This window comes from Pseudorca crassidens, chromosome 8 (assembly GCF_039906515.1).
Source record: "Pseudorca crassidens isolate mPseCra1 chromosome 8, mPseCra1.hap1, whole genome shotgun sequence".
NCBI lineage: Eukaryota > Metazoa > Chordata > Mammalia > Artiodactyla > Delphinidae > Pseudorca > Pseudorca crassidens.
The window spans coordinates 94,177,719-94,199,018 of record NC_090303.1 but is presented as its reverse complement, the minus strand read 5'-3'; the positions used below and the strand labels follow the sequence as shown (position 1 = coordinate 94,199,018).

Here is a 21,300-nt window from a genome sequence, read left to right as displayed (position 1 = left end):
GACGCCATATTCCTAGGAACTCTCCTGTATATAAGTACACTCAGCTCAGATATAACCTTGACTCCATGTGTCCACAGCCTTCAAGTCAAGAACCTTAGCCAAGGAGCTCTGTGCCATCTTCTGGAAGTTTCCACCACCCTCAAACCCCAGCCATATCACTTTGTGTTAGGGTCACTACTTTTCCCAACTCCTCACTGATGCTGTATACAAGCCCACCCAAGTCTCTTAAAAATCAGTGTTAAAATTATAAGAAGACTTTTTTAAATTAATAGGACAACAAAGTTGCAGAACAACTACAATCAAGGCATGTTTGAGGCCAAGAAAATTAATTCTGTACTTCTCCATCTGGGAAGTCTTCTATTAAAACAAACTGAATTTGTTTGGAACAGAAGATCTCCTCTGGACTTCCCTGGTGGCACAGTGGTTAAGTATCTGCCTGCCAAGGCAGGGGACATGAGTTCGAGCCCTGGTCTGGGAAGATCCCACATGCCTCGGAGCAACTAAGCCCCTGTGCCACAACTACTGAGCCTGTGCTCTAGAGCCCGCAAGCCACAACTATGAAGCCCACACACCAGAGTCCGTGCTCTGCAACCAGAGAAGCCACTGAAATGAGAAGCCCGCGCATCGCAACAAAGAGTAGCCCCCGCTTGCCGCAACTAGAGAAAGCCCGCGCACAGCAACGAAGACCCAACGCCACCAAAACTTAATTAATTTATTATTCTTTTCTTTTTTTTTTTTAAAGAAAATCTCCTGGAGTATATGTTTAGCATGTTAAAGTCTTTATCATAGGACTCATCACCTTGAGAGAGTCCACTTCTCTCTTCTAAATAATAAGGCTCTCAGTACAGGGATATCACTGTTGTTCCTAGATGCACTTCACTACCTGGAGACGATCTATCTTCTGTGAAGAAGCCATTATAGTCTCTGATGCATCTCCCCTTTTAGCAACTTATTGATCTACAAGCACCCAGCCAGCCACCACACCACTACGGATATGTGTAATAAAAGCTGATACAGGCGTGCTGCTGGCACAGGAGCACAAAAGTCCTTTTCTGAAATGTTAACAATTCTGCTGACCCAAAAAGATGAAATGCCACCTTCCAGTTTGAAATAAACCGCTGGGTTCCTACAGGTTTTAAAACAAGCATATATGACAAAGAGACAGTTTTCTAGGGTAAGGGCTACCCTCCATTTTATAAGACCCACATTACTGCATAGATCACTAACAATTTTTATAATTATTTTTTACAATTAACCCAGCTCTTCAAAACACAAGTTTAGTGTTTAGTTGGAAGGCCTACCCAATGGTTACTACTGAATGTACAATCTAAATTTTGGACTATAGCACTTTATGCAACTTAGGCAGAAGGCGCTGGAAATCATTTTTCTAGGTTAAACCCAGCATAGACTTAACTAATATAAATCCAGGAGATACAGTGGTCATAGAAGATGTTTCCTTGATATGAATCATTTATTCAACCCAGTTTAGAGAACCAAGCAATGTAGCTGAGTGTACATTTATCTGCTGAAAACAAAAGAATTACTCTACTAATCCGAATGACAGCCCATGGCTCTGCCCTTAGTAAATCACATGGCTAAAGAAGAGGTCCTTAAAACCTTCCCCATGAGATTATCAGCCTGAACAACAGTCACTGTCATTCCGGAAGAGAATCCACTTCCCAGTGACACCCTGAGAGTGAACTGAACTGGGACTCGGTGGTCTTCATAAGCCAAGGTGTACTGGTCGGTCATGATGTCTTTCTGGCCCCAGACCCTCTGTAGGGGATGGATGTTTCCTGTGAGCAATGTTGCTCACCAGCCACAATGGGGCCAGATGCATCAGAGACCTGGAAATAGATACTGGCCGTGTCTTCCCGGCATCGCTGACCCACCCCAGCTGGAAGTTATGAAAAGCGAACTGAGGTATGAACCAGAAGGGAGGCAGTCACAAAAGCACATCCTCTGTCTTGTGGCCATTATCTGACCAAAATCTCTACTAGAAGAGATTTGAGAAAGCTGCCCTAGATAAACAGTTGAGAGGGGGGCTTCACTGAGACAGCCTGAAGACATGCCTGGTGATAAACACTGCGAAACTTGAGGGAATGGTCACATATGCCTGACCCAGAGGTAAATTTGGCAATTCTAATATCCATGATGGGGACAAGAAATGGAGCTAGGCTTCTCTTTATCCAATACACTACGGGTGGGAGGACCTGCCTAAGGAAAGCATGCTGAGAAGAGAAAGCAGGTACGATCATAATGAAGAGGTCTAGTCCAGGAAAAATGGAACAGTCCCCACTTGAAATTCTCCTCTTGTGAATCAGAGATATGAACACTTGAAGCAAATACAAACCTTAACAAAGAAAATAAACTGAAGTTGATCGTGTGCATTACAGAACAACTCACAGCAGTTTTCCTTTTAACAGTGAGTTTCCCTAGTCCAATGAAATTATGGCTCTTCGCTAAATGAGGTTTCCAGGTCGACTGCATTAACTGAAATAAACCTTCATTCATTCAACAGCTATGTATTAAATACCTATTGTGGCCCATGCATTATGCAAAACACTGCAGATAAAAAATGAATAATAAACAGGTCAAAAATAGTCTTTGAAAGGAGGGAAACATATGGGGAAGCAAAATGTCACTGGTGCTAGGAGGGGAAAGATGTCTAGTGTGTGACAGAGGGCTAAGGGGGAAGAAGGCAATTCTCCCTGGGAGATGGAGGTGACAGAACCCCAGACGAGACTAGCAGGAGGGGCTGAAGGCTGACGCCTAAAGCATGAGAAGGTGTTGGCCAGGCTGGCTTGGGGGTGGCCGTGAGCAGGGACAGGGACCTTCAGGAGAAGGAAGAAGCTTCATAAACAAAGGCACCAAACAGCTTAGCCTGCTTGGGGACCCAGGAGTCCTTCATCTCTCTATCTCTCTATAGAGAGAAGTAGACAAAAGGATGAGATGGGCAGGCTGGGGGGGTGGGGAGGGGAGAATGTTGCCAGACCTGTGAAGCCTTATGTGCCAAGGTGAATGAAGATTATGGACCTTATTGTGACAGACAGGCTGCGAGGAGCCACTGAAGGGTTTTGAGCAAAGAGATAACATGATTAGATTTACATTTTTTAAAAAATCACTCTATATAGAAAAGCATTTACGGGAGATGAGATTAGAGTACAGGGAAACCAAATAGAGAATGCTACAAGAATACAGGTGAGGAGGACCTCACCTCAGCAGCGATACCCGAATAGCATGGGGAGATGAATGTATCAGCAGGAAAAGTGGCTTGTTCACTGCTTGGATGAGGAGGGCAAGAATGAAGAGATCCCTAAGGATGACTCTCAAGTTTCCGGTTTGGGCAAGGAGAGAGGAAGTGATATCATTCCCCCAGATGAAGGAAAATGAAAGAGGAATGACTCTGGGGGAAAAAGAGAAAATAGGTTCTTCTGGACACATGGAACCTCCACGTGGAGATATCCAACAGGCGAGATGTTTGGGTGGAAGGTCTGAGTGAGAGATTCCCAGTGCAACAGGTTGTGAACATCAAGGGCTGAAATTGGCCCGGGGCATGAGTGAGATGGCTCAAGGAGAGGGCAAAGGGTGAGAAGAAAAAGTGGTACCCTAGAGAACACTCACACGGGCTGAGAAAGAAGAGCCAATGACTGAGAGGGGGTAAGAACCAAGACAGAAGCAGACCAAGAGAGAACGGTGTCCTCAAAGCCAGGGGAGGTGAAGTTTTCACAGGGAAGGAGTAGTCCCAGCTTGGAGGTCGGGGAGGAAACCCATTGGCAGAGGCCTCAAAGTGCACTGAAGGTGAAGGTGAAGAAGACAAGAGACCCAGGCAAGGAGGAGAGGCCACACCTGAAAAGAAAAAGGGCCAAGCAAGATAATCTTCTGTTTCGCTTGTGTTAACCCATGCCGGGAGGAGGGAGAGAGAGGGAGAGGCTGGAAACACAGAGGCCAGCCCTTCCCAAAGTCGTTCATTTAAGGGTGGGCAGGAAGAGCATCCCAGCGGAGCATAATGAATAAAGCAGCTCATCTACCTGGGACCTGGCGATGCAGGCCTGCCCAGAGCTACATGTGGGCATCTCTTTAGCCCTGTGGTTACTAAAACGTGATCGTTATTCAGCTTCAACACCCCTGAAACCCCCTAGGACTTTCGTGATCCCTAGTAACCACAGGCCTAGCTTTGGTGTTTTAAAAGCATTATCAGGTGAAAATGGAACCCTTGCTGTAATTCCGACGGGACTTTCCTGTTCCAGCTGGAACTTGTATGGCATGGGAACATACCATTACCATAACAGACGGGCTCCTGGCTGAAGTCATCCCCACAATTTTAAGACTACAATTCTGATTCCTTCTTAGCAGTCCTTAGCTTTTCCTTTCCTAGTTTATGCTGAGTTCCTCCCTTAGGGCTCACACGCCTTTCCAGGTGTTCGTGCTCAGTCTCTGGTTTGTCCCGCTCTCTCTGCCTCCATGCCTTAGCTATTAACATTCAATGTCTGATCAAGTTCATTGGAGGGGTCGCTTTGGTTTAACTTTCTGGCCCTTAGAACTCTTGGTTTTTCTCCACAAGCTGCAGGAAATCTACAAAGCAGGGAGTGACATGTACACTAGTCTCTATCTCACAAATAAGTCATTTTAAAGCCCTGATTTCCTCTTCTTACATTACATCAGAAGGGAGTAAAACATGATTTTATCCTTTCTAAACCCTTCCCCGGGAGCTACTTTCGGTGAAAATTGTTGGTTAAAGGTTATCTGATTCTCCTCTTTGCTACTGCTACTTACAAAAGTCAGTCACAGATTGCCTCAAAGCAAAGTTTTCCAAGAATTTTCTTTAAAGGACCTTCCTCCTGAACACTGAATAGTACAGTCTGAATAAAATGTTAACTTTTTTTTTGTCAGAACGGCAACAACTTTCCAAATAGCTTCAGTGTGCATGAATGTGTGTGCCCCAGTTCCTTCAGATCTTTTCTGCTTTTCAAGAAATAAAATATCACAGATGAAAGCACCGCCCCAATTCCATTTCTTTTCTTGCCCTGAGAAAGATAAACACCATCCTTCATTTTGTGTTTATCAGTCACATGCATATTTTTATAAACACAAGGCAAATAAACAATATCTAATGTTATCTGATCTGTTTTTGAGCTTCATATAAAGAGCACCATACTCTTCATTTCAATCTGCACCCTGCTCTTTTCACTCAAATTTTATGTTTATCCATTTGGAAATATGTACATCTAGTATATTTATTTTAAATACACAGTGGTAGTTTCCACTGTATGAACATACCATGCCTATTACTCATTCTCCTATTAATGAATACAAGTTTTTCCTTTTTGTTTACTTATTTATTTTATTATTATAAGACAGTGATGCCATGGAGTGTCTTGGATGTGTTCCATGGACTCATGAGTATACAGCCAGGGGTAGAAGCGCCAGGCGACAAGGCACGTGTGTCTTCAGACCACAGGATAGTATCCGATGCTGTATTAGTTAGCATACAGCAGCGTATGAGCCCAGAGCTTCTTCAAGGCAAAAATCACCCTATCCCATCCAGGTGTGCAAAATACTCCAGAGCCTTGGGGAATAAGAGTTGTGTCTGCCTAAATAGAATTGCTCTTATAAAGATGAAAAGAAATTGAGGGCAAAACTGAATGAGAGATTGCTCTAGAGCAAATAAAGTGTCCAACAGAGTGAGCTTCAGGATATAGAACAGCAGGGCACTTTCAAACGTAGGAAATGACATAAATTTATGAAGATGACCTAATATAAAGTAAATTGCCTTTTCTTGGCAAACTACTTGGACACCAAAAAAAAAAAAAATCAATTGAAATAATTCAGATACTGCACTCTCCCATAAAAGCAGCAAATCTGTCAAACTTCTCTGAATGCCCACAGCAGCCTCCACTTAAAATAAACATCACCTGTAGAAGCTTCCTAGTGACTCCTGGAATGGGCCTCTAACTATCATCTCTGTGTGTACGAATTTACAAAAAAAATAAACTTTTTTCATCCTTAAATCCCCTGTTCATTGCCTGACCTATATTTATACTTGCTGGTATTTTTAAATATTGCTGAACAGAATATCTCTGATGTGATTTCTTAAAATCTGGTAGCAACAGCTGCCTCTTCGGAGAGGCACTGGGAGTCTGGGGGACAAAGGTGGGCGGAAAGCAGACGGGACAAGTTATTACTTTGTCATTATTAATTAATCATTTTTAAATGAGGCTAAGACTTCACCTTATCAACCCACAGTCAACCTCTCTAAGTACATGTTAGGACTAGATGTCCCCTTTTCTGCAAAGCTTCCTCTAACTCCTCCAAAACTCAAGAATCACTCAAGCCCCCAACACATAAATATCTCAAAGAACCAAACTTGGATCTCCAAAATAAACAAACAGCTCATGCAGCTCTATGTCAAAAACACAAACAAGCCAATCAAAAAATGGGCAGAAGATCTAAATATACAGTTCTCCAAAGAAGACATACAGATGGCCAAAAAGCACATGAAAAGATGCTCAACACCACTAATTATCAGAGAAATTCAAATCAAAACTACAGTGAGGTATCACCTCACGCTGGTCAGAATGGCCATCATCAAAAAGTCTACAGACAATAAATGCTGGAGAGGGTGTGGAGAAAAGGGAACCCTCCTACATTCCAACAGGTGGTAATGTAAATTGGTACAGCTGCTATGGAGAACAGTATGGAGGTCCCTTAAAAAACTAAAAATAGAACTACCATATGACCCAGCAATCCCACTACTGGGCATATACCCTGAGAAAACCATAGTTCAAAAAGAGTCATGTGCCACAATGTTCATTGCAGCACTATTTACGATTGCCAAGACATGGAAGCAACCTAAATGTCCATCAACAGAGGAAAGGATAAAGAAGATGTGGTACATATATACAATGGACTATTACTCAGCCATAAAAAGGAATGAAACTGGGTCAGTCATTTGTAGAGACGTGGATGGACTTAGAGATTATCATACTAAATGAAGTAAGTCAGACAGAGAAAGACAAATATCACAGGGCATCACTCATATGTGTAATCTAATTTTTTTTAAAAAAGATACAGATGAACTTATTTACAAAACAGAAGCAGACTTATCAATATCGAAAACAAACTTCTGGTTACCAAAGGGGAGACGCAGTGGGGGAGGGATAAATCAGGAGCTTGAGATGAACTCATGCACACTACTATTGCATAGAATAGATGACCAATGGGGATGTATTGTATAGCACAGGGAACTCTACTCAATATTCTGTGATAACCTATAAAAGAAAAGAATCTAAACAAGAATGAGAATATGTTTATGTATAACTGAATCACTTTGCTGTACACCTGAAACTAACACAACGTTTTAAATCAACTGTACTCCAATCAAATTAAAATATTTAAAAAAAAAAACTTGGGGTTTGTATTTGTTTCTCTTCTTGTATACTACCTTTTTTTGTCTCTCTGAGGACAGGAGCTATGTATTTCACTCAGGATCCTCTGCCCCAAGTAATGTGCCTGAAATAGTTGGTACTCAATAGACATCTTTAGAATAAACACAGTGAAGTGTTCTTTACCATACAATGGTTTTAAAATGACCCGAGAAATGTATTCATTACTTTTACTTGTTTTACATACTGGTGCTCTTGAAAAGTTTTGTTTAGGAAAAAGATACAATCCTTGAAGGTGTTTGAGGGTAAGCCCTATGAGAACAGGGATTATGTCTGTTTTATTAACTTCTGTGTCCCAAACATATCTGAGCTAGTGCCTGGCACACAGTAGGTGCTAAAAAAATGTGTTGAATAAATGAAGATCCTCAGTTTTGAAGCATTCTACATACCAGGAATCCAGTTCCTCTCTCTATTAAGTTTTTTAATTCTTTTAATTCACTTATTTATTTATTTTAATTGTGTTAAAACATACATAATATAAACTTTATCATTTTAAGCATTTTTAAGAGTATGGCTCCGTGGCATTAAGTATATCCACACTGTTGTGCTACCAACACCACCTTCCTCCATTAACTTTTCAGATTTTTAACCCCAATCTGCAACATGGCATTTCAAATCATTAGAAAGAGAAATAGTTCATTCTTATTACAAGGTCCTACATTAGTATGAAATTAGCTGCTTTGTTTTCCACTCTTCCTTTTACAAACTAGCAGCCCGCCATGATCCCTTCAGAAGCATCTGTCTCTGTCTCTCGATTTGCTCTCTTTCTCTCCCTTTCCTCTCCCTGATTTCCCATCCCTCTCTTTCACCTTCTCTCAGCCATTCACCCTTTATTTACTCTCTATCACATAAACTTAACTTTCTCATCAAACGTGAAAGGGTTTGATGTGTTTACAATCCAAACCCACTCTTTTTTTTTTGGTGGTACGCGGGCCTCTCACTGCTGTGGCCTCTCCCTTTGCGGAGCACAGGCTCCGGACGCGCAGGCTCAGCAGCCCTGGCTCACAGGCCCAGCCGCTCTGCAGCACGTGGGATCTTCCTGGACCGGGGCACGAACCCATGTCCCCTGCATCGGCAGGCGGACTCTCAACCACTGCGCCACCAGGGAAGCCCTCAAACCCACTCTTTTACACATGAGGAAACAAAGTCCTTTAAAAGAATGTATGCATTCTCTCAAAAACAGCAGACATCCAACCAAGATGTTAGAATAAACGTTCTGTCCACTCATCTATCAAGTCACGCACTCCCTTCTCTCTCTGTGTATTTTTTGGGGTAAGTAGTTATAAAAGTATGTGCATCTGAATGAACATTTGTGACTCTACTGTCTAATGTCTAGATGCATACCTGCGTGTGTGCGTGTGTGTGTGAAGGGTCAAACTAACCCAGAGTGTGTTTAGGATTCTGCCTGAAGGCCTAAGATCACCTACAAATAGCAAAGAAGGAGAAAATATATATATTTTTTTTAGGAGAAAATATTTTTAACTGACAATCCAAAGTGGAATGTACAGAATCGATCCTCTAATTGATCCTTACCTACCCTACAGTAAAGGAATAAATAAACTCACCTTCTGCAACAGAAACAAGACCCTTGACTTTGTTGGTTCAATAAGATGAGCTCACCCTTGAGTTCCCTGACCAGCTGATTCCTGATCCAGTTGATACAGACGTGACCTCCTGCAGAAGAGCCTGATCCACCCAACACGTGACAATGAACTTGGGAAACAGTGAGCTGGAGCGTAAGCTCCCTCAGGACAAGAACCACACGATGACTCTTTGTTCTCCTCCAACACACATATAACACATACGCACGGGGATGCACACCTTATACAGAGACCGTGGGTTTTGTGTGTGTCTGCCTGTGAGCAGGTAAAGTCTCTGGATATTATGAAACCAAAACTAATAGAACTATTTAATTTTTGGCTTACTTGTCCACCTTCCCCTTTCTGCTTCCCAAGGGCAAAGACACTTCATAGCATTCACTACTGCACATTATATTATATATTGATTAGTTCATTCGATATTATTTTTATTCCATCTGTATTTATTTATTGTTTGTCTCTCTCCCCATGGAATGTAAGCTTCTCCACAATACCCAGCCTCCAGGCCATCAATAAATATTTGTGGAATGAATGTGTACGTCCTTCATGTCTATAACCTCAGCACCTACCACAGTGAACAAAACAAACACTCAAAAAAAAAAAATACTCAAAATCACAGAACAAAAGGTGGACAAGCTTCTGTCCGGGGGTCTCAAGGCAAAGTGAGATGCTTTGCTTTGAAATGACCTTCCTCTCAGTGCTAAGCTGGAGTCCTCCAGCAGGTCTCACCTTTGTGGATTCTAAAATTACTTCCTATTTTGTTATATCTTTGAAATAGCAAGTTTATTTCTTATTGAAGTTGATTTACAAAGTTATAGTTGATTTACAAAGTTGTGTTAGTTTCAGGTGTACAGCAAAGGGACCTTATTTCTTTTTTAGTTTGGGGAATCAGTATACCAGCTTCATCTCCCCCCACCCCTGCCCTGACAGACTCTATGGTGACAGTAGAGTGGGGTGCGTGAGTCTCCAAACCAGGAGCCAGAATTCAAATCCTGACAACTTCATTTCCTTATCATGAGCTGTGGCAAGTTAATGAAGCTTTGTGTGTCTCAGTTTCCTCAACTGTAGAATAGAGATAAATAATAATACTACCCACTTCAGAGCAGTATTATGAAGAATAAGTTAGGTAATATATGTAAAGCTTTTAGCAGAGTACCTGGCACCAAGTCTGATTACTATTAATCTTCCCACCCAGTCAACTTTGCAAGTTACTTTAATGGAGTCAGGAGAGGGAAAGGAGAGAAGAGAATTCTGTGAGTCAAACATGGAAAATTAGCGGCTTCGCTGGTGGCACGGTGGTTAAGAATCCGCCTGCCAATGCAGCGGACACGGATCCAACATGCCACGGAGCAACTAGGCCCGTGCGCCACAACTACTGAAGCCCGCACGCCTGGAGCCCGTGAGCCACAGCTACTGAGCCCGCGCGCCACGACGGGTGAGGCCACCGTATTGAGAGGCCTGCGCACCGCAGCGAGGAGTGGCCCCCGCTCGCCACAACTAGAGAAAAGCCCGCGCACATCAATGAAGACCCAACGCGGCCAAAAATAAATTAATTAATTAATTAGTTAATTAATTAAATTTATTTAAAAAGAAAAACATGGAAAATTAATAAAACATAGATTTAGCACAACTGACCATGAACTAAAACCTTCTGTGAAACATTCAAGTAGCAAAGTTTCTTCAGGTGTAGAATAATACTCTTAAATTTAAGCCCAAGTTACCATGTTCAATTATCCCTCATCTGAAATAAAGTATGCGCTTGCTCTTAGAGGCTATAGGCTCCATGTCGCCCTGTCCCATAGAACTTTCTGTGGTGATGGAAACATTCTCTAATCTGCACTGTCTGAAATGATGGCTACTAGATACATACAGCTACTGAGCATCTGTAATGTGACCAATGTGACTAAAGAAGTGATTTTTTTTTTTTTTTTTTTGCGGTACGCGGGCCTCTCACTGTTGTGGCTTCTCCCATTGCGGAGCACAGGCTCCGGACGCGCAGGCTCAGCGGCCATGGCTCACGGGCCCAGTCGCTCTGCGGCATGTGGGATCTTCCCGGACCGGGGCACGAACCTGTGTCCCCTGCATCGGCAGGTGGACTCTCAACCACTGCACCACCAGGGAAGCCCAGAGGTGATTTTTAAATTTTATTTAATTTTGGTTATTTTAAGTTAAGTAGCCGCGTGTGGCTAGCAGCCATCCTATGGGCCGCACTGCTACAGGGGATCTGAGCTCACAAGCTCCTCGACTTGGCCCTCGCCTGCTCTCCAGCTGTTGGTCTGCTCCTCTCCCTCGCCCCAGAAATCAACACTCACAAGGCCAAACTGCTGGTTCACACCTCCATGGCTGTGCATATGCTGGCCTCTTTGCCTGAAATGCCCTTCTTCCCCATCCACCTCCAAACTTCATGAAAATCTTGTTCAAATTTCATTTCCTCAGGGCAACTCTCCCTAACTCCTTCCCGCCTGACCTCATCCCACTGCCGACACAGTCCAGCATCACCTCCTCTGTTTCTCTGCATCTGTTTCTGTTGCTCTCAGTGTTTTGTACTTGTCACTTATTCTATGTGACACTAACAGACTATGGGAATTCTAAGGACCAGGTCTTATTCTCTCTTCTTTCTAGTGATATGTGCCCATCCCATAATACCTGTGCAGTAAATATTTGCTGAGTAACATTATTAATTTGTGAATACGTGCAATGTTCCATTAAAATATACTTCAGAACATTGACCATCACTCCATGATTATGAAAACCATGTAGGTCAAATTCTATTATAAGGCTTATTTTCAAATAATAAAAAAGTTCTTAGAGTCTCAGTTGAAGGTCTGCTGATTTCAAGCCATATCAATATAAGATTTCAGTACTAACCAAAGAATATACATGTTCCCGGGAACAAAATCCTACCTGTAGCTGGTCCTCCTAAGGGTCTGGAAGTCTCTTGGATTTCAGAAGCTGATCCCGCCATTGATCTGTCCCCAGTGCAGTGACTTACTAGGGAGACACAGATGAGGTTGAAAAGCAGGAAGACAAGAGGACATGAGTATGGACACAGATGGGAATTCAAGAGTGACTGATCCTTGCTGCACCCTCTACCCAAATCCTACCCTCGAGAAGGAAATAATTAAAATCTTATCTAATGTGAAAAATAATGATTGTGCGTGATATGTGTTTTTTCAATGACACGTGTTATCCAAAACTACGGTGTTACCTCTATTCCTTAGCAAAGCTTTTGCTCAAGAAATCCTCCTTGTTAAATTATGTAGCCTCTGTTGCAATATTAACCTGCCCTGAGAGCTACACTGGTTCATTTCCTATCACAGTTTTCTGACTAATCCTTTATTTGGATTCCCATACAGTGTTCCTACAATTAGAATAAGCTCTTGATGGATAAGTTTCTGTGAAGCTAATTTGTATATTTCCCAAGTACCAAGCAGATGTATTTTACAAATGATTATCTTTCCTGCCCTCCAGGAACTTATTGTTCAGTAAGACAAACAAATAAATACGCAGTGATCAGAAATGCCTTTTTGTGGGTACAGTCATGTCAGCAGGGCAAGAAACGGATTCCAGAAAGAACATGAATCCCAAGGACTTTATCTTCAAATCAGATATGGATTTGTTTTGTTTTCTTATTAATTATGTGGTTTTATTGTAAAATGCAAAAACAGCACTTTCTAATGTAATGAACATTGATTTAACAAATGACTGAGTTCTTTAGGGCTATATGATCATTTAGATAAATCTCTAATTTTCCCATAATATTGACAGATTTTAAGCAGTCTTTTCTCTGATTTCCCTTTCCCCCTGCCCAACACATATCTCCAGAATTTTAATCGAAGATGTTTCCAAAAAAGACAAAGGCGTAAGATAGCTTTTGAGGCTGCTAATGAATACCATGAGAGAAATATCTTTCCCTAAGGTGTCCTAAAAGTAAATATAGGGATATCAATTTATTTTTTAACTTCCTTCTAAAATCTGTACTTCTAGGAGGAACATTAAGTCTAGAGGTTACATTCTATGTGCCATTGGAATTGCTTGTGAATTCTCCTAATATAAGATGCACTTATTTCCAAAATGTGTCCATCACTACTTAGAAAAAGCAGATCTGGCTTTGAAAGATTATGTTTTGAGATTAAAAATGAAGATAGTGCCCTTAAGTCTCTCAAGATTTGTAAGGCTGGCATACCATCTATCTCAATAATAACTAACAAGAATGTCAAATGGACAGAAACAGCCATGGTAAGCAAGGGCTTGCAGCTGACAGTGACTGCTTTATTTTGAGTGATGGGGAACAGCGTTTGCATTAGTTCAAGAGAAATACAGTGCCCTCCCAACTCTAGGTATCAGTGTATTCAATCTCCCTGCTGGTCCATTTTCTGTTGCTTCAATTAAAAATCAGTCGATACAAAGTCAAAATGTTGTACATCCTTCCCCTACCCCTTTCCCTGTCACTGTGTTTCCAGCTTCACCGGAAGAACATGTCACTATGGTAACCAATCCCTCTGGTGCACAGACCAAGTCAACCTTTCTAGTCGGATCGCCAAGCAGAGCAACATGGAATCAAAGCTCTCAATGGAACCACCAGAAGCCACGAATTCCATCCCCCTTTTTCTAAGTGGGGTTAACCAGTACCAGACAGAAGGATACCAGTCTTGTTCCAGGAGATGTTCAAGAAAGGAAATTCAAGAATGTCCTTCAGCAAGTCCTACCAGTGTTTGTCAGTCATTATTAACATGAATTCTTCCTCACATGTCAGCTAACTTCCTACCACTGCAATTTTAATAAAAGCAGAAAATGACGGATAAAACAACATTTTCTGAATCTGAGAATTTGAAAACTGCTACGAAGTCACCCATTGTCAAAAACTCTTCCGCTTCCTCTTGTTTTCCCACTTCTAAATCCAAACCCAAGTTGTTCTCTTCTGCAATTCTCCAATATCCTGTACAGCTTGACGAAGTTGTAGAGCTCCAAGCGGGACACCCTGCTCTAATAAGAGTCTAACCATGAAGCAGATGTGATATTTGTAATAGTAATACATTCTTAACTAAATCAGCTAAAATCCCTCGTCATTCTACAGAAGCTGTAAAACAAACATTAAGATGGATTCTCTTTCTGGACCTACCCCACCTAAATCTAAATCCATATCCACTGTTTGCCTTTCTTAAACAACTGACTTTTTTTTCAAATTAACAATTTTTTTCTGATCCATGTCAACAGTTTTATAAATCAAAGAATATCAGTTCTCACATATAAGATTTTAAAACAGGAGAAACCTTGCATTATAATTACTGAGACATTAAGAAACTGCTTGGTATCTTGGCCACAGAGACTTTGCAGATAACAGCATTGTTTTCACTTTGGTATCACCACTTAATAGATGAAGAAAATGAAGGGAACAAGACATATAGAACAAGACATATAGGGGAACAAGACATATAGAATTGCACCACATCTTCCAGGGTGCAGCTACCATCAATGCATATTCCCTTCTTCAGAGCAATATTAGTATACATTGAAACAACATCTCAGTAGGTTAACGGAACAGGATAGTCCCCAAAGTATAAATCATGCAAGATTTACAAACTGCATCAGATGAAGAGACTTTTAAAAATTTATGTGATCATATTAAAGTATCAAATAAATTTTTATCATTAGCAAATGCAGTTTGTTTTCTGTTTTGGTATACTTTGGGTATTTTTTATACAAATCTTCTGAAAATAGTATTTTTTTGTCTGAAGTACCCACTTTGGCGCTGCTGGAAGAACTACTTTTTGTGTGCTTATTAGATCTTGTTCATATTTAATGTGCATAAGACACTTTTGTCAACCACTTTCTCAAAATGAGAAATCAAGAATTGTGGCATGATGCTACAGGTCAACGGGCTTTTGGGGTGAAACAGGGCAGGGGCTGTGATTTATTAATGTTTATATGACCAATGCCTGCAGTATGCCCGGTATAGCATAGCACTTAAACGCTTCCGGCATGAATAAGGCCTTCTCTGTGAGATGTTTTCCCAAATTTCCCTTGATGAATCAGTTCAACAACATCTAAAACAAAGATTAAAACTAGGAGTGTGTCTACACCGACAAATCACTCTTAAAGGGCTTCCTCTACTAAAAGCAGAACATTATAGACTCCCTTGCTTTTCAGAGACTACTGAAGCCATTTCCCTGTGTAAAAACCCTGGACCGTGAGATTCTACTGGAATCCCATCAGACAAAACGCAAGGCAAGAGGCCGGGTAGGGAGAGGTAAGCCTCCATTACCAGCTACTCGGCGGCAAGATCTGGCCACTGCAAGCTTCAGCCGAGCCTGGATAACCTGACCTCCTGGAACCAGGAGGCCTGCGAGACTGCGGCCGCTCAAGGGAGGAGAGGGCGGCCCGGCCCAGAGGCGCCGGTCTCTCCGCAGCGCCACGCGTCGCGGCGAGCGCTTACCTTTCCGAATCAGGGCCGCGATCTCCGCGTCGAAGCCCTGTCGGTGGCACTTCCTCCAGAGGCCAGTGTTGGTGGAGTTGTACTGCCGGCTGCACTCGTCGGCGGGGCTCATGGCGAAGAGCTGCCGGCGATTCCGGGCCCGGAGGAGTGTGCCCTCCCAGCGGTCCAGGCGCGAGCGGCTGGCCCGGAGTGGCAAGTTGTTGTTATTGTTGTAAATGAAGCCAGGGTCGACCCGGCGCGTGTTGAAGGCCTTGCACCTGTCCCTGTGCTTCCTGGCGTCCGTCTCGTACCAGTGGTCTGAGCAGACGGCCACGGCCAGCATGCCCAGGGCGCAGAGCGCTAGCGACAGGCCCGTGTAGAGCAGGAACCTTCCGGCAGCCATGCCTCCGCTTCGCGGCTACACCGTGGGCATGACCCGCCGCAGCCTCGCCTTCCCTCCGCGCGCCCGGAACACAGCTGCGGGCGGGCGGGCTGCCGAGCCAAGGAGGGGGAGGGGGCGGGAGAGGGGGTCGCGCAGCGGCGCCCCCTCGGCCCCCGGCTGCCGGTGCGCAGCCCAGGGACTGCGGGAACGCGGGCGGGCAGCCTAAAAAGTTCTCATCCGGAGAGGCTCCGGCAAGCCTCTGCGCATCCTGCGGAGCAGGTGCAGCCTCAGGCGGCGGCGAGCCAGACACGGCCGCCTCCCGCCCCCTCCCGGCTCGGCAGGAAGCGACTGCTCCGAACCCGCCGCGGCCGCACTCAGCCGGGCTTCGGGCGACGCTGCCCTCGGGCCGGAAACCAAACACCGAGTGCCCTCGGCTGCGGCGGGGCTCCTTGGGCTTTCTTTGTGTAGGGGGGCGATGGGACCCACTCGCTTGGCTTTCTTGGGAGGGGGATGGGGGTGGGAGAGTGTCTATCAGGAGGAGCCGCTAGACGACTGGATGAACTGCAACACCCGCGATGCGGCCGGCCCGCGAAGGAAACCTCCAGATGCCAGGGCTGCCTGCCCTGCGTCCCGCCTGGGTCTCCCTCTCAGCCACTCTCCCCCTTCCGGTCTGCGAGAGAAGAAATGTTCTTCCTCTCTGGGTCGGGTCTTTTAAAAATCTCTGTCCTCTGGCCACCAGCAGGTCCTTTGCTTCTTCTGGCCAGCGCGCTGCGCTCAGAGGCGGGCTCGCAGTCGGCGCACGGTCTCGGCCGACCTTTCCCCGCGAGCTCCCGGGTCGTCTGCCTCTTGCTTCGCCATTCAGGCGGCCCCTCGGGCCGACGGTGTGGTCACCCGGACGGCGTTACCGGACGAGCCTTGGCCGGGGGTTTGCGGCGACGGGGCGGCAGCTCGCGGGCGCGAGAGGCGGGCTGCGCCGGGGAGGGCGCACCCGGCAGGGCGCACCACGCGGGGCTCGCGGAGCTCGGTGCAGGGCGCCTTCAACACCATGGACAGGTCGCGCGATGGCTGCTCCCCGCCAGCCAAGCAGCCAGCCCCCGGGGCGTCATGCCGCCCTCCCCAGTGCCGTCTTCTTCCTGGAGTGTCCACCCTGCCACCTTCAGACCCGCCTCTCCCGCGGCGCCTCCGCCTCACTTCATCTGGCTCCCGGATAGCCCCGGGAACGTGCTGCCCGGGAGCTGCTGGTACCCAGAAAAACAACTGCCCCGGCCCTTCAACACAATCCGCCCCCTTCTCCTTACACCTGAGCCCCGGCACTCTAGCACCCCGTCTGCGCTGCCCAACTGGGGTCAGCCGCTCTCAGATTGCAGCATTTTCTTCGCAGCCCACCCAGGAGCTGAGGTGCCGGCTCGCTCGGCAGCGTGCAGAGAATCGCATCCCAGCCTCGGCGTTCCACGATCAGGCTCCCGGCGAGGTGGTCGCCGAGGTGAATGGGGCGAGGGTGGGGGAGGGAGGCTGGGTCGCTCAGCTTCCCCTCCCGGCCTCCTCCTCTAGCCGCGGCGGCTCCGGGGCCTTGCGGTCTCGGCCGGTGCCGGGGAGCGAGAGCCCAGGCTGCGCCCGGGAGGCTCGGGAAATAGCATCGCCCGATTGCGGGCGCTGTAGGAAGCCGCTGCTGTGCTCGCTCGGGCGCCGGGCGCTGCAGCCTTGGCTAAAACCCACAGACGAGAACACGGAGCGCGCAGCCAAAAGCTAGTGATGTCATCCGTGCAACGTGAGCCTCATCTCTTATTTTTCTAGCATTCTTAAAGATAAAGTGCACCATTTCCCAGGCAAAATGTCTAAGCCTTATTCTTTGACCAGGCAAGTCAATGGTGTCTAGAGAGGTTTGTGCCCAACCACATCCATATTTATGCACATATACATATATGTGGTATGTAGCATGTTTACACGCATTAGTATTAAATTAGGGATGTTGCCTCCATCTCCTGTTTATCTCTTTTCAGTCGTGGAAAATTCCCTTAAATAGAAGAAAAGACTGCTTATTGCGGAGTCGGCATTCAGAGGGGCTGAGGAAGTTCCCTGCATCCCCGGTTTCGGTCGCAGATGTCCTGGATTGTATTTGATCTTTGTTTTCCCTAGAAAGCCACAGGCGCTATCCTATTAGCTACAGGCGTTTCCACCCGGGGCTGAACGCGTGTCCGCGGGGTTGTCACCGCCAGCCCCGGTCCAGCCCCACGCCAGCGCCAGACACCCGACACACACCCACCTCCACTTGCCTCCACCTCCCTCCTCAGCGGGAGAAGAAAAAAGAAAATTGACTGATCCTTTCCAGACAAGAGGAACAGAATTTTCATGGGTGGGGGGGTGGTGCTTAATAGACATTATGAAAACGCCCAGGGCCTCGCGCTTTGAGGAGGGGAAGTGGTGTTAAACGAAACCTCGGTGCGGGCTTTGTCCTTATCCGGGTGGGGGCTGGATTTGGGCTCTGCGAGGGCTCTGAGAGGTGTCGCGGGTAGACCCCAGACCTTGAGCGAGTGGGCCCCGAGCGAGCCCAGCTTCATCCCCACACACACACCGCCCGGCTCACGTGAGACGGCGCCGCAGGGCTGGGAGCCTCCCTCCCAGGTCGAAACCTTAGGCTCTTCACTCTAAGCCTGGCCCCTCATTTTCACCCTCATTCCAAAGCCGAGGGCCTGCACTGCCGGGTAAAGAGCTACCCTGGGGAGTAAGAGAGGGTCCGGCACCCTGCTTTGAACAACTGGGCCTGCGATGCAAAATGAGCGCACCTCCACCATATTCTTTTTGTCTTTTTTCCTCCTTCCTGCATTTTGAAAATCGCGAACGAGGCGTTTCAGTGCCATCTAGTGGGGGAGGGGTGTGCCTCGCTTTTCGTCCCTGATGCTGCAATGGGACTCGCTGAAGGGACAGCTGAACCCGAGGATGTCCGCTCGGGTTCCTGGGTGCCCCACTGGTCGCGGGCTGCAGGCATGTCCCCTCTGCCAGATCCCGGTCCCGGGAGCTAAGGCGGAGCTAAGCGACTTTGGCCACAATGTCTTCTCACCTTTCTTTCTACACTCCTCTTACCCGCTCTCCCTCCGTCAACCGTGAAAAAAACAGAAACAAGTGCAGACACTTCGTACACAGGCAGGCAACGTCTTAAATTTCTGGAGCTATTTTCTTCGGTAAAGCCCAGAGCACTTTTAGCTTAGCAGTATGCCTGCCTTTGACAATAGGAAGGAGGCAGAAAGGCGAAATGACATCTACAAGGTCACTCGGGAAGCTGGGGCACAGCCAGCAGTAGAGCCTCAGTCTCCTGGTACCCAACTCTCCTGCCCCTGAGAACCAGCTGAAAGAGGTGCGCCTGAGACCTCTGGAAGCCCAGGCAGCTTCTGTTCACAATAAATGTACTTGTTCATTTTGTCTGTTTTCTTCCTCTCTCTGCCATTATTCCACTCCTTTCTTGCTCTTGCTTTTTAACTTTTTCTCCTGGCCTGTGCCTTAGGCCTGCTTCCAGTGATGTGCCTTGCCCCTCCCTCATGGTCCTCCTGAGCAGTCCTGCGGGGGGAAGGGAGCAAAATGCACAATGTCATCTTTTCTGAACATCATTAAAATTGTATTTTGAAATGTTTGTCCTCCATCCCCAAAATCCTATGAAAGACACTGATTAGAGGCCTTCTTTAAAGTGCAACGTTCTTGGACAGCCCTAAACCATTTGGAGATGATCCTGGTCTTTGGGGCTAAAAAGATGGTGGATTCTTCCTCTAGACTATATGACTACAGGATTTTCTTTTCTCAACTGAGTGATCTACATTTCTTCCCTCTGTCTTCTTCCAATTCCTCATTAGTTACGGCTTCACAGTCTCTGTATTTCCAACCTAATCCTTCCCATTCGCACCTACACTGGCCTAGGATCACAGAAGCTCAAAATTGGAAGGAACTTTAGAGTTATCCACACAATAACACATGAATCTCTTCAAGAACATTTCCAAAAAAAGTGACTGACCGGCTTCTGCTAGCACACTTGCAGTGATAGAAAAATCACTGTCTTGGGGGACTTCCCTGGTGGTCCAGTGGTAAAGAATCCGCCTTACAATGCAGCGCATGCAGGTTCGATGTCTGGTCAGGGAACTAAGATCCCACATGCTGTGGGGCAACTAAGCCCGGGCGCCACAACTACTGAGCTCGCGAGCCTCAGCTAGAGAGCCCACATGCTGCAGACTACAGAGCCCACACGTCTGGAGCCTACGCACCACAACTAGAGAGAGAAAACCCGTACACCACAGCTAGAGAGAAGACTGCGCTGCAACAAAAGATCCCGCATGCCTCAAGGAAGATCCCGCATGCCGCAACTAAGACCCGACACGACCAAAAATAAATAAATCTTTAAAAAAAGAAAAAGAAAAATCACTGTCTTGGAAAGCACTACTGGATGGTGCACGTGGTTACACAGGTCTTCCTTATCCTAAGTCTTATCCTAGGTCCCTGGAATTCTACCCATTGGCCTTCGAGAAGCCCACAGATACCTGATCCCTCTTCCATATAATGGTCTTTCTCATATTTGACATCAGCCACCATGTTCTCTCTAAGCCTTCTTCCCTCCAAGCTAAATATTCTTTCTTCATGTCCTCCTTGTGCTTGCTCCTACTGGGTTTCTAATACCTCCTGATTTTTAGTGCTTCCTGCATCAGATCGTGCTCCTGGATCTAACAGTCATGGCATGACCCATGTAGAACCAAAGATCCTCACCTCCTCTTCTAGGAGACTACAAGTCATCCCTTTGGAATGCTATCCTAGGATCTTGCCCCGAAATGACATTAAGATCATTTGCAATTTGTGAAATCTACATTTTTGAAATTTGGAATTCTATTTGCGCACACACACACACACACACACACACAGGCATACACACACATCTATTTTTAAGTTCACATTCTCCAGGCTTTCTCCAAGGTCAACATCAGAGATTCAGAGATATCATTAAAACTTCTTTCAGTTTCCTGGGGTACAGCTCACACAGAGCAGATAGATGCTCTCCTATAATTTTTTCACCCATTGTGAACTATCTTCAGTTATCATAGTTGTTCTACCCTACACCCCACCTTCAGTTTGAAAATCACTCTCCTTGACATTGTCAATTGGAAGCAAAATAAAGGTTGCTGAGGTGTGCTTTCTCTTAGCCGTCCATCAAGATTACATCATTGCCCAGAGAAAAGGCCCTCTGTATATTCTTATTTCTATTGTCCTAATTAACTTTGGACATTATTTGAAACCCAAAAGTTATCTTCCACTTTAGCCCTCCTGACAAAGTCCCCCAAGTCTGTGACGCATTAGTACTTATGCTTGAATAGGTACACTTCTTTCCTTATGAAGATCTTCTTCCTAAATCTCTCCTCATCAGAGTCATATTGGTGTGATACCTACCTTCCTCCTTTTTTTCCTTATTAGGGTCATTATGGCAAAAGG

General features: G+C 45.6%; 1 protein-coding gene and 1 long non-coding RNA gene across 5 annotated transcripts in view; both read right to left on the bottom strand.

Moving 5' to 3' along the window:
• TMEM178B (transmembrane protein 178B) overlaps positions 1–17,571 on the bottom strand; it is a 368,443-nt gene extending 350,872 nt beyond the window's left edge. For 3 of the 4 annotated variants that reach the window (XR_010945659.1, XR_010945658.1, XM_067747209.1), the window contains exons 1-2: positions 15,480–17,571; positions 11,948–12,034 (exon numbers count right to left, since the gene is read on the bottom strand). Coding sequence is in view for 2 of the 4 variants with exons in the window: in XM_067747209.1 (XP_067603310.1) it covers positions 11,948–12,034; positions 15,480–15,861 (469 nt within the window). In the remaining 2 variants the exon portion in view is untranslated. The remainder of the gene's footprint in view (positions 1–11,947; positions 12,035–15,479) is intronic. The other variant, XM_067747210.1, reaches the window with a different exon arrangement.
• A 1,403-nt stretch (positions 17,572–18,974) lies between these two features.
• LOC137229387 (uncharacterized) overlaps positions 18,975–21,300 on the bottom strand; it is a 31,513-nt gene continuing 29,187 nt past the window's right edge. Inside the window, exon 4 of the long non-coding RNA XR_010945657.1 lies at positions 18,975–19,392. This is a non-coding gene — a long non-coding RNA (uncharacterized lncRNA). The remainder of the gene's footprint in view (positions 19,393–21,300) is intronic.